The sequence below is a fragment of the Miniopterus natalensis genome, chromosome 2, assembly GCF_054644295.1.
Source record: "Miniopterus natalensis isolate mMinNat1 chromosome 2, mMinNat1.hap1, whole genome shotgun sequence".
Taxonomy (NCBI): Eukaryota; Metazoa; Chordata; class Mammalia; order Chiroptera; family Miniopteridae; genus Miniopterus; species Miniopterus natalensis.
The window spans coordinates 107,732,044-107,750,594 of NC_142082.1; the positions used below are offsets into that span (position 1 = coordinate 107,732,044).

The 18,551-nt window shown below is 34.3% G+C and overlaps 1 protein-coding gene across 3 annotated transcripts in view; it reads right to left on the reverse strand.

Annotated features, from left to right (window-relative positions):
* The window catches only part of FERRY3 (FERRY endosomal RAB5 effector complex subunit 3), a 40,704-nt gene that overhangs the window by 8,071 nt on the left and 14,082 nt on the right, over positions 1-18,551 (reverse strand). For 2 of the 3 annotated variants that reach the window (XM_016215266.2, XM_016215267.2), the window contains exons 5-11: positions 16,985-17,084; positions 16,760-16,881; positions 12,387-12,493; positions 11,830-12,027; positions 10,882-11,010; positions 7,665-7,739; positions 4,197-4,399 (exon numbers count right to left, since the gene is read on the reverse strand). In XM_016215266.2, the coding sequence (XP_016070752.1) occupies positions 4,197-4,399; positions 7,665-7,739; positions 10,882-11,010; positions 11,830-12,027; positions 12,387-12,493; positions 16,760-16,881; positions 16,985-17,084 (934 nt within the window). Of the gene's footprint in view, positions 1-515; positions 574-4,196; positions 4,400-7,664; positions 7,740-10,881; positions 11,011-11,829; positions 12,028-12,386; positions 12,494-16,759; positions 16,882-16,984; positions 17,085-18,551 lie in introns of all 3 variants that reach the window. The other variant, XM_087814486.1, reaches the window with a different exon arrangement.

Below are 18,551 nucleotides of genomic sequence, written 5' to 3' on the forward strand. Positions count from 1 at the left end.
GCCCTCCCTTCTCCAAAGATCATCACCTTTTACCCATTAACACCATGCTACCTTGCTTTCTGTATATGTGTGGTACTAGCATGGTGTAGAGCAAATATCTATGAGAGAAATTAAGAACTTCACACTCTTCAGAATGATGTGAATTAATGCAAAGCTTTATCAGAGAAGACACCAAAATACCAATTCATGATAGGACCTCAGGCTATCTTTGAAGTGATAGACATTTAATTTTTAGACAATATAAACTCTCATATTCCATTTACTTTAACTTCATTGTGCTTAGCAGCATCTGAATCTGAAAGGAAATGCTAGACAGTTGCATGCAATGCATCCGCGCATATATAATCCTAGTCGTTTTTAAATCTCCGGTTTGTCTACAGAGACTCCATCTCAAGCATCTCTTATCATTTTTTCTCTGATTAAAACTAGCACCTAAAAAGAATGGCTTTGAGTACTTGGAAAAGGTAAACTGTAGGCTTTAGAAGTCGATAAGGTCATGAAAAAACGTGACTTACTGGCTGTCATCATGGATGCGGCCTGCAGTCTCATAAGGAGCTTTCTTCTGGAATAAATCTTAGTATATGTTATACAGTAGATGGGGTATATACCATAGTGGATCAGGTAACAAGATAGAAAGTGACAATCTTACTGTCACACCTGTGAGAACTCACTGAAAGAGATCCACTGAAAAAGCTGAATGGATCATGTGAAACACTTCAGACTTTGGAACTGAGGCAGAAAATTGGCCCCCTGGCTATACTTTAGATGGTAAGTGGGCACTGAACACAAAGAATAAATTCTAAACTTGTGAAATTAAAGTTAAAATGTCAATTCTGATTATAATTGCAGAAAATACTGTCCATCTAAAGTTAACAGCCACAGGCGCTGACTACTCAACTTGAATCCTCTGATTAGAGTGAGGCTAAACTGCAAAGGTGTTTAAGGTTCCCATGGTATACAGGTCTTCACTGTATGCCTTGGAAGTTATATATCAGAATTATTTTATGAGTTTATGTATCCATGAAGGAAATTGCAAGACTATTGTTTACTCTCAAGTATGCACTGTTGAGGTACCTGAAATACTTGTATTAATCTGTTTCACAGCCATTATCAGCAGGTGAGAGCTAGTCTGGCTTTCTTATTTTTCACATTCAACAACAATGATTTATGTACAACCACTTTGGGAAAGTATTTTGCTGTATCTACCAAAGTGAAACATGTGCACACCCTGACACCTAACAATTCCAACCCTAAGTATATACCCAACAGAAATGCCAACATGTTTGTATAGAATGTTCATAGCAACATGTGTCATAATAATGAAAACCTGAAAAATACCCAAATGTCCATAAACAGTTAAATGGCTAACTAATTGTGGTCTAGTCACACAATGGAATGATATATAGCAATGAGAAAGAAGTCTATAACCACAAGCAGTAATATAAATAAACTTCACAAACGTAATATTGGGTCAAAGCAGCCAGATAGATACAGGAGTAAGTACGATATGATTCATTCCACTTATACAAACTACAAAACCACACCTAACTAATCTAGGCTTTTCAAAGTGAAAATTGTGGTTATCCTTTTGGAGGGACTGGGGTTTATGTGACTGGGAGTAAGGGTGGCTGCTGGGGTGCTGGTAATGTTCTGTTAAATGATCAGGATATGGTTACATTGGTGTTCAGTTTGTGGGGGGGAAAAAAAAATCTATTGATTTCAGAGAGGGGAAGGGAGAGGAAGAGAGATAGGAACATCAATGATGAGAAAGTCATTGATCAGCTGTCTCCTGCACGTCCCCTACTGGGGATCGAGCCCGCAACCCGGGCATGTGCCCTGACAGGGAATCGAACCACAATCACCTGGATCCTAGGTCGATGCTCAACCGCTGAGCCATGACCGGCTGGGCAGTTTGTCAAAATTTGAGCTATATATTTATGATATGTGTATTTTTCTATATGTATATTATACAGCAATAAAAAAATTTTAAAAACCCAAACATCTTTATCTACCATAACAATTACAACTAAAATCCCTAAGGCCCAGATTATTCAACAAGCTAATAGTAAAAATAAAAGAAAGTCAGGAAGGCAGGAGTCTTGACTTGCAGGTTCATTCCATATCTATCAGGTTAGACTGACTCCAATACGACAGTATCTTCGGATCACAAAGATCTACACAATGAAACTAGTAATATCAGTATATCCTTCTTCTTGCTGATAAAGTATTGTTTCCTTTGCTTTGTTTAAAAAAAACTGCAATTCATTTCTACAGCTCTTTTTATTTACCACAGGATATAGACTGTTCTAGATATTATCATGGCGCATACACTAAAATGTGGTAACTGAGTGTCTAGCAATTCTGTTTGTTAGAGGAAGAAAACAACACCTGAAAATGCTTTGGGATCCTTGCAGGAAATCTAAGACAAATCTTACCGCTATATCCTGTGTAGTGTTGTCTGAATTTATAGAATAAACTTCTTGACCTGAATGGATGTTTAAATACAACCAATGGTAAGATCATGGCTCAATATACTTTTGTGAATTAAAATGGACTTTGGAAACAAACTTAATGTTCTGCAGCTGGCTGTCCCGATTTAAAACATGTAACCTTTGTAACCTTGTGGGAGAGGGAATGCTGGTAGTATCAGATGTCTGAAGTAAATCCGAATTTAGTGACTTTTGGAAACACTGTTTTTGAGGTTGTTTCCCACCTACATATAACCATTTTTATAAACTGGTTAACCAGGAGTCCAGCTGCAGGAATATTTGAATGTTTCCTTGTGGCCAGAATTCATTACAAACTTTCTTTGTTACGCCCCGAAGACTCTTTTATGGGTGGACTAGTTAGTGATGATAACTTAACAATAGCTAAAAATTCCTGATGGAACTAAGACTTTATAAAGCTACAGTGGGGGGGAAACACGTGTATGTCAATCTCCCCTGATACCATATTAGGTATGACTGAGGCTACAGAAGCGAATGGAATGAGAGATGAGAAAGTATGAGGCAACTTTCAGGATGGAGCCAGAATTATCTTAATCAAAATGATCATGTGTCTGGTAAAAATACAAATGGACTTTAAGTGGAAAACCATTTAAAATCATCTTGTCTTACATGGCATTGATTTTTTTTTGTGTGTGTGTTTATATAGGGTATTGAGGCCTCTTACAATCAGTCTAAGTGGAGACTCAGTCACTCTAAAAAGCAAAACAGCCCAGCTGGGCGTGACTCAGCAGTTGAGCGTCAACCTAGGATCCAGGTGATCGGGGTTCGATTCCCGGTCATAAATATCTTTTATTTTGGTAAATAACTTTTAATAATCAATGAGCAAGCTTCCTTCCTCACATTCACAATCTGCACTTACCAGTTGGTCATTTTACTTAAAAAAAAAAAAAAAAAATGCTGCCAGTTGCTAATATGGGCCCTTCATCACCAGGTTGGCCCCTGGCTCTCCCAGAAAGACTTGCCTACATACATTTGTTTTGAGACTACTTTGTTCCTCCAGGCTATTTAAAGTTGAATTTTTAGACTTTGTATTATTTCCATAACTTAGCCCCTCTAGTCAGTTTATACATGGGTAAGGAAAGAAAGCAGGAGAGAAAGCAAACAATCATGGAAAGAGAGTTGTTTTTTTAAATGTAAAATAAAGTCCAGTACTTAATAAAATAAATGCATGATTATGTCATGTTTTAATTGTAGAAGTCAGTACTTGTATGACCCAAAGAGCATCCTTGACAAAATGTTAAAATGAAGCTGGCTTCTTCCTGTCATCTAACATCTCTTTCCCTTGCCTATCAGTACAGACTCAGAGAATGCAAACTAATTTTAATGTTAGCCTAAGCCAAATATAAATGTGGAGGCAAATCTAATGCTAAAGACAAAAATGGAGGAGAAAGAGGAGGAGGAGGAGGGAGAGGGGGAGGAGTAGGAGCATATGCCTTATCCAAAGCTAAAGATAATTTTGATTTTCTAGTTTACCTTCTATAGAATAATGCTATAATTCTCTGAACATATATGGTTAAGAATTACTCACTGTCCTGTATTATATGCTACTCAATTCTATTAACCAGAAAGGAGATACAAAGGTCATTAGTAAAAAAAAAAAAAAGTGCTTTTAAAATGTAAAGTGATTATAGAATACAATATGGAGGGTTAACACATTCATACAATTAGAGTATTTCCCTATAAGCTCACCTCTGACATATCATGCACCAGCAAGAGAGGAATACTTATTGTTGTGATGTCGTGGGTGCAGCAAACCTTGAGTATGTTTCGGAGTCCCATAATGGCAGGGTCGCGAGCAGTGATGTTTCCAGATTTCACATTGTCATCCACACAAAGATGGAAAGCAACATGGATTTCTGAGAGATTAGAATGCCGTGTAATGTAAAATTCTCCTGTGAACAAAAAATACAATCATGCTTTTCAAATGGCTAAAATCACTGCGATCTATGGACTGTACAAATAGCTGTGATAGGCAGTCAATGCATTAAACTAGTAGAGGTGTATCAGGAACTTATGTTGGGCTCAGGAAGCAAATATAATTACTGCATATGTATATATAAAATCTTCACCTGAAAATATTTTTCCTATTGCTTTTCAGAGAGAGTGGAAAGGGGAGAGAGAGAAACATCGATGTGAGAGGGACACATCAATTGGTTGCCTCCTGCACGTGTCCTGACTGGGGCTGGGATTGAGCCTGCAACGTAGGTACCTGCCCTTGACCAGAATCGAACCCAAGACCCTTCAGTCCACTGGCCGATACTCTAACCACTGAGCCAAAACAGCTACGGCTGATTACTGTTTCTAAATTCTTGAAAAGAAGGTGGTGAAAAAAGAAGCAATAGCCAATTTTGCATTAGGTTCATAAGTTGGTATGAAGTGATCACCAAATAGTAAATCAAGTGAGTATTCATCATCTCTATGTTGATGTAAATGCTCAAAACGTCGAACACCTTTCTGACTGGTCATGAATATACTGTGTCTGCACTTACATTAATTTAAGTAATTTAAACACCTTGCTGACCAGTCATGACGGAAAAGCAGCTGGCTGCCGGGCGAGTTCTGGCCCAAAACAGCCAGTCATCAAAGTGTTAACTCAAACTTAACATGTAAAAACAGGTCACTTGATTACCTGTCATCCCCAGACCCTAAATCTGCTCCTCTCCACCTCAATTTATGGGTCCAATTTCTAATGTTATTTTCTCAGGAGAGAAACACAGAAGTTGCTCTTCATTACTTTTTTTCTCAGTGCCTCTGCTCTAGTCTCTAATCCAATTCACCACCGTTTTCAGTCACACCTTCAATAAATATCTCAAATCTGAACTCTCTGTTTTTATGCTCTCACCGTAGCTCATGCTACCATCATCTCTCACTTAGGTTTCTGTAAGAGCCTCTTAAAGAATCTCTCTGCTCCCATTCTTGCTGACCCACAAACTACTTCCATATTGCACGCAAAATGATTTATACATAAATCAGATTATATCACTCCCCTATGTAAAATCATCCAACAGGCTCACACCACATTCAGAAAGAAGTCCAAACTCTTCACTGTGGTCTGCAAGGCCACTGCCTATCTGTCTGACATCCTCTTGCCTCAACCTCTCTTCCTGTCCAGCCACACTGACTTTTGTTCAGTTCTGCAAACAATTTTGGCTGCTTGGTGAAGGCTTCTAGTTACCAGCGTACATAAGCTAATGCCCATGGATGCCACTAACAGGCCCCAGGAAAAAGTCTTTTTTTCTAATTTTAGATAAAAGAATTAGATAAGCAGAAAAAGAAATTAAAGAAAAAACAGAGACATAAATATGAAAATAAACTAGTGAAATAAAAAGTAAAATAAGATTGTCTGATGAAAAATAGTTCGGTTATAATTTCCTGGAAGGCAATGAAAGACACAGACTGCTTATAGGAAACCTGGTAGACTCTCTCTGAGACAATATCCTTTTGGGACCAAAGAAGTGTAGTATGTTTTAAAGTCCTACTGATCATTTAGGTGATGCAAGTCATAGTATTAAATATGGCTATAGTCCAGCAGAGGCAGGTGACTTAGTGAACAGTCAGATGCTCCTAATCCCCACATTGGCACTGCTTTGTTTGACCTCAGAAAACCTGTCTCTGGGCCTCATTTTACCCCTTAGTAGTATCAGAGCAATATAAGATAGTAGAAAAAGGACTAGATTGGGCATTAAGAAGATCTGGCCTCCAGCACTTACTGGTTAGTAATCTTGGGTAAATCAATTCAACTTATAGGTTCTCTGTACTTCATGTATGAAATGGGAAAAATAATGCCTGACTGCTTTCCTTACAAAGTAGTTGTGAGAATTAGATGACATAAACTGTAAACATTTAGATAATGGTAAAGCAAAACTACTGGTAAAAGTATATAAATAAAATTGTTTTTCTTTACAACTTAAAAATTTTAAAGCATTTGTGATTTGGATCTTTTTTCTCTGTTTACTTCTTAGCTGTGTAGGCATCTTTTAATGAAATGAAAATTCAGATGCTATCAGCATGTCTAACTGAATAGTTTAATGATCTTTTTTTAACGCAGACTTACAACATATCTTCTTGATTTGGTGGTGATAATGAGATATAGGCTTTTTCCAAAAAGGAGCAAGAAAGGAAATAAATATAGCAATAAAGAGTTAAGATTTTTTTAAAAACAGGCATCAGTACTTTTGGAATAGATAATAAGATTGGCAAATTTAAAGAAAGCCACAAAATATGGATGATTTAAATTATGGATCTGTGAAGAGAAATACAATGAATACTGTCTCAATGAAGGTATTTTTAGGTGGAGAGGAGGACAGTTTCCTGTTCCACAAAGTAGTGATGCAATCCTGCCTCTAACATTATCCACTAAGGTAGGATATCTGAAGGTGGATGGAAATTCGGAAGCTGATGACCACAAGCTAACTGACTGGGACTGACAAGGTAATATCAGAAATGGTTATGCAATTTGTTTAGATTAAATGGAATGTGACCTATATGTAGAAAATCTGGGGGAGGAAATGTGAAGAAACAATCTTGGTTATTTATGAGACTGCAAAATTTACCACTTAGTTTAAAAGACTTTACATTTATAAAGTTAGCAAATAGGTCTTCTTTGTTATACATTGTCATATAAACACTATTAAGGATCATCAGAGTGAATTCAATCTGGGAGAGGACCAAGAGACTGAATTTCCAGTTTATACACTATATATCCAAGAATAATAAGGAAATTAAAGAAATAGAAAGTAAGAAAACTGATGGGAAAATAGAAATAAGAAAGATTCTAAATCAAATGACCCCATGTTCTCTCTACAAGTTCAACTGTTTACATTTTTATGTACCATTGTTTATTTTTCAGAGTAAAAATTATTTCTTGGTTCATTAAAGAAACAAAGAAACAATGTATAAAAGAGGAAATCTAAAAGAGCAAATAACAATAAAGCTTATGCAACTGCTTGAGCAAGTTTTCTTGTAGGGATCTACAGAAGTCAGTACTAGTAGAAGACTTAAGTTGCAGAACATCTGTAAAAGTGAATGATATAGATATGATGTTGTTTCAAAGTGATACGCTGACAAACTTTTTATAAAATATACCATAAGAACTTATGTTTCAAATCAGATTTCAAAGTATATGACAAGAAAATTGCAATTTAAAATAATACTTACCAGGTAAAATATTTAAATAGTTTCTATCAGCATTTTTAGTCTTATCATCACTTCCTCCATTTCGGTTTCCAGAATCTATTCATAACATAATGGAACGTGAAAGAACATCACAACATATGAAAACACACTTGTCCTCCTCAAGCAATCACAATAGCAAACATTAACTAAGAATCTCTAGGTGCCAGGTATTCTGATGCATGCTTGACATGGATGGTCTCATTTAATTTGTATAAAATGTCTATAATCACAACCTTATGAAGGAAGTACTTTTACTACTTCACTTATATATGAGGAAACAGAGGCTTAAATCGGTTAATTAACTTAACCAAGAATGCATAGGTAAGTACCAGGTCTTGAACCTACATACACAGATTCAAATCCTATGATCTTAACCATATTAGACTTGTCAATACCCTACCCTATTTTTCATCTGGGAGGTTCAAGGCACTACGTTAATGACATATAAAATAACTTCATTAGATAGTTGTCATGTGGCCATCTTTATTTTTAGAATCTGAGTCACTGTTTTTGATATAACCTGTTTGGAACTACAAACAAATGGTTAGTAGCACCAGGAATCACTTTGTTACTTATATGACATTATATACAATTTATTTCAAATAGATATATAAGACTTTGTTTCAAATGGATCATTGTTTGCAGAGAGTCCATAGTTGTTCTTTGTAGAAGGTATGATATTACTTAAAAGGATACATATTGGTAAAATAAGATACATCACAATTGACCACACACTTTTAAGGTTGAATACTAATTATTTTACATACATACATACATTTTTAATAGAAGATACATATGAATTTTATAAGAACTCTATCAGAACTCAAAAAATGCAGAACAAATAGCATTCAAAGTAGCCCTCGTTAAGAAGCTGTATATTTATTCCAATTAACTGCAAAACTATTTGAAACAGCCTTCGGTGTCAAAAATCACTGAAAAGAGTCAGAGCTTGAAAGGAGTAAACTGCAAATACCAAGAGAATATTATGGCTTCAAGAAAGCTCTGAATAAAAGCAACTTAATATTTTTACCTAGAGACTACTTTGATGAATTGATTTACAACACTGTACCTGGAAAACACATACATTTTATAAATAAAAAGAGGGAGAGAAGCACAAAGAGAAGGCTCTGTGTTGCAGAATCCATATTTAATGTAATAGTCAGTTTTTCATACAGAGCCATGTAATTGATAGGCTCTGAATAAGTATCTGATTATAGTACAAAAACAAAAAACAATAAATAAGGACTCTAATTTTGCTCACATAGGGTATGAACAAACAGAATCCCTATTAAGTAAACAAGAGAGAACAGTTCATAGTCCATTTCCCTTTCTACTTTTTTTTTTTTAAGAGAGAGGAAGGGAAAAAGAGAGAAACATCACTGTGAAAGAGAAACATTGACCAGCTGCCTCTTGTACACACCCCCACTACGAACTGAACCGGCAACCTAGGTATGTGCCCTGGCTGGGAATCTAATTCTCGACCCTTTGGTGTATGGGACTATGTTCCAATCAACTGAGCCACACCAGCCAGGGCCCCCTTTCCATGTTTTAATGGCAATACCTTGTAACACTAAGAAAATGGCTATTTTTCATTTTTTTAAAAAAATGTATATAAAATGTGTACAAAAAACAAATTGTTTTTGTAGCAATATAAAGATGCTAATATAATAAACAAAGTAAACAATGGAATACCTTAAAATAAAAAGGTACTTGTGTATCAGGATATAAATGTGTAGAACAAATATGTGGGCATGCACAGAAAAGGAAAAGACAAAGTATTTTCACAAAACTCTTCTGTAACAACATGCTGGTCCCTTTAAGAAAGTTGTCTTTTACAAACCTACTTGTTTCACTGACTCACTTAAACCACAAAATAGTTGCTTGAACAAAAACAAAATAGTACCATGATGTACACACGTTGCCTTAAGCGTACGTGGTTTAAAAACTTCCTGTCATTTACTGCACACTTGCTATCTCTCACAAATATACTTAGAATCCTCCTTCTCCCACACCTGTCATGATCTCAATCTCATGATTTAGTCACTACTAAGAATAATATTATAATGTTACTGATCGCATCATTGCTAATTTGAATGGGATGAAGGAAGGAGATGATAGATGAGTAAGAGGACATACTGAAATTTTACTGTTAGAATATGTTCCCATGCCAATTTCCTAGTGCTCAGCCTGGCTCTGTCCTATGTAACACAGGCTGCCACAGCAAAGCCACAGTTACCTACAGTGATAACAGAAACTGGGAGAGCCGCTATGGAGAGCGACTGCTAACAGTCAAAATTATAAATGTACGTGTCCCTTAATCCAGAAATTTCTCTTTAGGAATCTATTCTATAGATATGGTCATACACACACAACGATGAATGTTCAAGGTTATTCATGCATTATTACTTATAATAGCAACAACTTTTTAACAGATTAAATGTCTATCATGGAAATGATTAATAATGACATATCTTGCAATGAATGAGGATGCTCTTTATGTACTGATATGAAATGATGTCCAAGATAAATCATTAAGTGAAAAAGCCAGAATTACTCTGTAATTTGAGTCAGTTTTTCCTTTTACCTTTGTCTTTCCTTAAGTCTCTCTCTCTCTATATATATATCCTCTGAAGAAAGATGCTATGAACTTTTTCCATAACTTTGAAATCATTTCCCAGTAAATTTCCTAAATTGTTAGAAAAAATGTTCATATTGTGGACAGATAAAGAAAAAGCAGGACATACTTCTGGACATAGAAATTTTTTAAAAGAACAACCAAAAATAATTCTTATAATTGGCTTCATGCTACCTAAGTGGATGAAGGATATAAAAAGTGTGTATTTTGTGCTACTATTTATTCTGGCTCTCCAATGCCACCTGCAGTAAAAATTATGTCCATTTTAGATACGGAACTTGGGTTGAAAGATTAGCAACTTCCATGGAGTGCCTATTTCAAATATAACTACAGAAGTAAAATTGAATAAGTTTTTGCTAAGGATCTTGAACAAAATCATGCAAAAAAGGGAATTAAGATCAGAATCTAAGCTCCTAAAGATCTTGGATTTTGTTCTTAATTCCTTTCTTCCACCTCTCTACCAATGCAATTTTCTGTATTTCAATGATGAACCATATGCTATTAGAGTATGTAGGGACAGAACATACTGAAAGTGAAATTTTAAAAAATTTGAGTTTTACTGACCATGTGATTCTTTCAACTTACTCCTGCGCTGGGTTCTAGCATAAAGTACCACCTGCTGTACAACTTCCAGTTGCTCTTCAATTCGGGGAAAATGGAAGTCAGTGCATTCTTGGCAAACTGTGGCAAAATCTAAGGAACCCAAAACATGGTCAAACTTTAAAGGTGAACTGTCAGATACTTAGTATTTACTTACAGACATGGAGATCTGGTGAAATAGAATATAAAATTCACAAGTATGATTTCTTATACTTGTCCTTTCAATAATTATGTCTTATGAAGTTAGGTTACAGCAATTTTGTTTTGATCAGAAACAATCTCTCAATCACTCAAAAGAGTAAACAATTAATAAAGAAGATTTTAATGTAATTCCAAGCCTTCTTTAAATAATAGATACTTTGATTATAATCCAGCCCAAAGAGTGCTAAAAATATATAAAAAGGTCCTTATATTTATGATAGCAAATAAACTCTATTCAAGCTTCTTTTAAAAAGTTACACATTTTAAGACACTTCATATATTTAAAATTTTTTAAATAATCATAAAAAGTGAGTTGTACTATGAAGAAAGGTATGAATTTTACATAGCACATTTAAGAAACAGGTTATTTAAAAAACAAAAAGTAACAAATGGATGAATTAAAGGTCACTGAGAGAGGATCTGTTTCTAAATCTCGATTATTCTTTCCGTTATACCTTGGAATAAGGACCCTGTAATAGTATTATTTACAATATAAAAGAATTTTAAGAAAAATTATTCTGAAGCACCCTGCCCATGCTAAAGTATGAAACAAATCTAAAATAGCTGTGGCTGGGTATGTTATTGTTTGGTCTACGTGAACACTGGGGCGACTAAACATTTTCTTCAATTTTTCCATAATTTAATTTCTTTCTTTGTAAGAATGGTATTAAAAGAAATTTAATGAAATAAATATATATAATGCTGACTTACCTCTTTTAATACCACTATACGAATTGATTCGATTATCTACTAGTAAAACCAGGCCACAGAGAGATGTGGAATAAAGTGACAGGGCAGTCTGGAGTCGATGGAGTTTCACACCACTTCGATGATTTCTTTTGTGTTTACAGAAATCCAGCATATCTGCTCTCAGCAATCTCAAATTATGCATGGTCTTCAACTGAGCTCCTGGGAGAAACAGGCAACAACCCCAGAAAGATATTTAGCTACAAAAATCCAGTATAACAGGATGCAAATCTCTAAGACAATCCAGATAAATATGTGGTACAAATAATTAAAAATGGGCCTTGCATTTTCCCATTTTAATAACTAGTAATATTTAATCTTTCTATTTGCAAAAAATAATATATAAGCTAAAACAGAAAACTTATAGCCAACAATCTATAGCCTTTCTTGGAGCAGGTATACTTCATAATTAAAAATAACATAGGTATGATGTTTTACTCACATGCTAGAAATTTTTCTTATAGCATAAAAAATTTCACAAGTTACAATAAATTATGACTGCAAAAAATTAATATGCTTACCTAAGTGAATGGTAAAACTTTCTTCTAACTTTCTCTGTTCCTCATAAATCCTTCCATTTGCTTCTCCCGATTCTCTGAACTGACTTGGTTGAACTTTAATTTCTTCACTGAAATTAATAAAATTATTGATTTGGGGGGGCATGTTTGTCAAGAACTTTTCTTAAAGAAAAGAAAGATTTCTAATGAAATGACATAAAATAGCTGAAAGTAGCACTTAATTTATTCTTAAACTTATCCTTAATCCATGATCGCAAGTAAGATCATAAGTACCGAGAAGTTCTAAAATTCCCACTTGTTCTTTCATTTCCTCACAGTAAGTAATGGATATAATTCATTTTCAGTCATTACAATATCAATTCATATATTATCATTTAATATTTCTTTATGGCCTAAGAGAATGATTAAAAGAAGGGATTAACTTATTACTTTAAAATTACATTAAAAAAATAGATATTGCTTATTAGGTTTGGCTGTAGACAAAACTAGAAAATGGGCAAAGTGAAAGAAATGAAAATTAAAAACTAAATCAAATAATGAATAACAGAAAAAGATGAAGTTCATTTTGATGTATTTTTTCCCCACCAACATTCTCCTCCTGTTAAAGGACTTCTCTCTTTGCTCTACTCTGCTCTTACATTTCCTGAAAAGGTTTCCATAGAGGCACTATAACTGTTCAATTCAAATTTCATGGTACGCTGAAGATAATATAAGCCTGCAATAGTCATCCATTCCCCTGGCTACATTTTTGGGGTTAATCCAAGCAATCTGACTGCATTAGTATATGGTAAATATAAACCTAAAAATAAATTTATATTAATAAAATATCTCATCTTAGGATGCAAAAAGTCACAAGAGAATATTGCTCCCACTCTAATAAGAAAAAGCCAAATAATATATAAAATCATAACTTTTCTGAAGCCCATTAGAGATGTGAGGTAACAATGCAACCAAGGACACTAAATTCTAAACTGTGACACATCCTCCACGGAGAGACAGGACACAATTTTCACTTTTGGCAGAGCATAGTAGAAATGTGTTGGTGTAATGTAAGTGGGTAAGAGGAAATCAGCCAAAGTTTAAACAAATTCTTAAAAGTCAAATATAGGCTAGCAAGTAAATTTAGAATAGCTATGTGCCCAAGCACAAGGGGAGTTTGCATGCATTTGCAAACTCTTCCATTGGCCTACACTAAGTGCTTCCAAGAAAACACCGGAGGCAGGGCAGGAGACAAGAGTGCCCCTCGGTGTCCAAGCCCAAGGCCCAGATATACAAGCTTGCCCAAGACTGAAGCTGGACAAAGGCAACAGAGATCTGTCTCTCACCCCCAACTATAAGCCTAGCACCAAGTAACAAACAACAGTCTATTGCTAGGGTGTCAAGCAACAGCACAGAAAGAGACCTCATGCTGTGGCAAGGTCTGCAAAGACTACCAAAAGCTGAGGATAGAGCAGAATGATGGAGAAAAACCCTTGGGACCCAAAGCCCCTCTTCTAAACACAAAGTACTGGCAGCTTACTACTATAGAAAATAAAGCCTGTGACATACTGAAGGAACAAAAACCAAACTCAGCTCAACTGCTGACTAGATCTCTATGACTTTCACATTAATGGCCTGTTCATTTACAGACATAAATATTATTTATCTCAGTCTTTTTTCTAATACATACAATATCCAGCATTTGAGAGAGAGAGAGAGACGACCCCTAAAAGGCAGATAAGCAAACAAACTGCCCCCCCCACCCTCCCCCCCGTAAATAGATAAAGCAATCAAGAAAAACAGACTTAGAGATGACCCAGAATTGGGGACTAAAAGAAAGGGATGTTCAACATTAGCCATCAGAGAAATGCAAAGTAAAACCACAATGAGACACCACTTTAAAACCTGCTAGAATGGCTAAATATCAATACCAGGTGTTGCCAAGGACATGGAGCATCTGGAACCCTCATACATTGGTGGTGGGAATGGAAAAATGTAAAGAAATAGTCTGATAGTTTCTTATAAAGTTAAACATATATTACCACATGATCCAGCAATCCCACTACCAGGTATTTATAAGAGAAATAAAAACATATGAATATACAAAGACCTATATATAAATGTTTACAGCGGCTTTATTTATAGCTGACAAAATTTGGAAATACTGTAAATGTCCATTATCGAGTAAATGAATTAACAAAGAATAACAGAATACTACTGAGCAATAAAAACTTTAAGAACTACTCATAGATAGAACATGAATGCGTCTCAAAAGCATTATGCTCAATGAAAGAAGCAAGACATAAACTGCTACTACATACAGTTTGATTCCACTTCTGTGACATTCTAGAAAATCAAAATTACAGGGACAGAAATCAGATCAGATTGCCAGGAGCTGGGCAAGAAGGAAGACGACTAACTATAAAGGTGCAAAAGGAAAAAGAGAGGTGTAAAAGGTAAACGCTCTATCTTGATTGCTGTCACGATTTCATGACTAACTTAAGTGTGTCAAAACACATCAAAATGTAAATCTAAAAAAGGCTAAACTTAATTAATGTAATTTCTCCTTCAATAGACTTAAAAAAAACACAAAAAAGCAAAAATAAATGAATAGAAAGAAAATATAACTTTTATCAATCTCATGGGAATTCTATACAGGGTGGGGCAAAAGTAGGTTTACAGTTGTTCATATGGAAAATAATACAATAATTAATAAATAATACAATAAACTCTTTGATTTGTGTACTCACAACTACTTTTTGCTCTACCCTGTACATAGTTGTGTTGAAAACAGATTTCTCTTGCCCAAGAAAACTCCTTTCAAAACAGAAAAGCAAACTAATAAAGTCATAATAAAAATATTTTTTCCTGGGAATATCTGGTTTTTAAAAGGTGCAGCAGCCAAAGGTCAATATTTACACAATGGAATCGATCCTATAGATTGAATTTCTGTAACTACAGCGGGAAAGGGAGAGATAATTTTTGCAGCAAGGGGTTTTCACAGCTTCCCTAACTAAATCAATGACTTTCCACATTGTTTTACCACAATATATAGTACATATTTTACACTGTGCCTCAATACACGCATTCATTTATAGAAAGTTTCATGCATAATGTGCTCTGATATCTCCCCCAAATTCTTCTGTACTCTCTTCCATTCCACTTCATTTTATTGTTATTTTAAAAGTCCGAATGGAAAGTAAAAGATCTAGAATGGTCCCTAGCAAACTGCAACCAGCAGTTTGAGAAACATCATTATATCTTATAGTATACAGATGTTCCCAGTCCCACTTTCCCCCACCTTTCCCTTTTTATTGTATTTGTTACTATTTTCATTTAAAATGAGGATATAGTCAAATATGTTACTGTCAAGAATGTTATCCCAATTTAAAATATTTAAAATTGTTTAATCTTTCTAAGGTGTTGTCTTGGGGAAAACAATAAGGCAAATGAAAGATTATGATACTTAGATAAGGGAGAGATAGATATCAGGTAAATAGTTTAATAATCCATCCATCTGCCTGCTTGTCCCCAGTCCATATTTATTGAGTATGTCTTATGTGCCAATATCAAGAGCTAAACACTTGATAAGGATCTAGTATGCAGTAGAAAAAACAGTTGTGTGCTTTGTCTTCAAGGCAAGACTAATGTGGGAGACTGATATTACACAAATAAAATGCTATTTCTAGATGTTTATAGTATATACCAGCTAATGCTAGAAATAGGATTACTATACTGTATTAAGTATATTTCCAACTGAATATACTTTAGGATTTGAAAGGAAAAAGACATTCTCAAATATGAATATACAGCCAGGAAATAATATAAGCACTGTCAAGCTCTAGGGTGATCTATGAAACACAATGCACTTAGGTCATAAGGAACCATACAAGTTATGAATTAAGAAAAGTCCTCTATACTATTTTTGTACTTTGTACATGCTTCTATTACTGCACATATCCTATACAGTATTGCTTTACTCATAGGTCAGTCTTTCCAGAATATAAGCTCCACATGGGCAAGTATCATTTTTATTTTTCTGCTTTGAGAGTGCTTAGCATTTAAGATGCATTCAATTAATGTTTATTGCACTAAAGGAAACCAATTTAAAGAAGCAAGAGATAGTACTTGGTGTACTTAGGTATACACACCTAAGAGATTTACAAGGCTAAGTTCTAGAGGAGAAATCATTACTTTAAATGAACCAATTAATCCCCCTCCCAAATAATCCACATAGAATCTATAAAACAAAAGGTTTTTAAAAAGGTATAAAATTATCTTGAATTTTCATTGGTAACTTAAAAATATCTACAACTAAAAAGGTTCAATTTTACAATAAATACAAACTGTTAATAACAATGAACTTTCATCTAATAAGAATAATACATGATTAATACCTGAGGGAGCTGTTGTTGGGGTTTTTTAGGTCCTGATGAAGTTTTATCACCCACTCCTGATACTCTTGCTTTTGGATGGCAGTTGATTGTTTTAATTCATTTGACCACTTATTTTCTAAGTCCTAAAAAGAGACAATGTACCAACTAGTTAATTTTCTAATGAAAATAAGTAAGCAAAAGAAAAAAAAGTAACTGCATATCTAAAAGCCATTGTACTTCACTTACTTGCTGGGATTCAAAATGCTGAGCAGCCAGTGAGTTTACATCTTGATCTGTCAGTGATTTTCCCAACTCCTGCATCACTTTTTCCATTTCAATACCTTGTCTAAAACATAAATAAGGTCGGATACAGTGATCAGAATTTTAAGGTCTATGACTACTCCAGATTCACTGAATAATCTCTGCAAAGTAGAAATAAAATTTTTATTTTATAGGAGTATGTCCAAGAATGGCAACTATAATACCTGGAAAGCATTTTGAAGGCTTGGATGTGGAGATGTGGAAATAATAATGATAATTTCATATAGTATCAATAACATCATTTGTGTAGCTAATTTTTAACCTAAATTTAATGCAGAAATGAAAGCAGTCAAAATCTAAGTCATCTTTCAATTTCTATGGCCAATGGTTAAAAGTCCAAACCCCTTTTCATCTGCACATTCCTCAGAGAAGATACTCTGCAATTTCAGCTTAAATACATTTTCTATTTATTTGTACATAAGTTAAAGTAACTCCAACCTTTGAAAGTTAGTTTATATTATAACCAGAAGTTACCAATTAGGGTCTCAGAATCAACCTAAATTAAGTTACAAATTCCCTTCACAGTCTGGAATATAAAATACTTCTGAAGACATGTTTTAGTCCTACCTTTTTCATCTATCCAAATAAATAATGCGCAGAAATTAAAAATGGTTTTCCCTACAGGTAAAACTGATCAAAGGTATTATAAGTTCATATGATGGTTACTTATGGGGGATATGGGTAGTGACTAGATGGGCAAAAAGGAGTCTTTCGCAGTGCTGGAAATATGCTAGTTCTTGAGCCAGGTGATGATTACATGGGTGTACTTACTTTGTGAAAGTTTAGTGAGCTGTACAAATACAGTTTGTGGCCTATTCTCTAATGTTATATTTTGATAAATTAGTTCATGAAAATTTTCAAATTAAAAAATTATCTTCTGATATATATTAAAAAGTCTGTTCTAAAACACAGTCCAAACAAAGTTGGAAAGAATGAAACAAACATCAACTAAAAGAATTTTACCTCATTCTAGTTAATTTAAGTAAACAGCTCTTAGAAGCAAGTTTATGCTTCTTTATAACAACTGATTAAGATACTTATATGTATATGATAAATGAAACTCATTCATACGTTATACATTTACACATTTCTATATATTCCTCCTAGTATTAAATATTCGATACCATTTAGCCCCCACTTAAATCTAATGTAGGTGGCCCCATTAATTTTTTAATAACTTCTAGAGGTCAGGTGAAGATTATTTTGGCAAGTAAGATTTTTATTTGAAACAGAAATAACTGCCAAATATTTATAAGTGCAAACTTCCATATGAATATATTAATATTTTACATTACACATGTTCCCTCTAGTGGATAAAAAATATCACTGCCAGTTTTACATTAAAAAAAATACCCTGAACTGGTTTGCCAAAAGAAGCAAATATCCAGTGAGGAAAAAGTAAGACTAATAAATAAGAACTCAACAAATAAAATTTCATGAAAATTTATTTTACCCTAAATGTATCAGAAACACAGTAACTAATGATATAGAG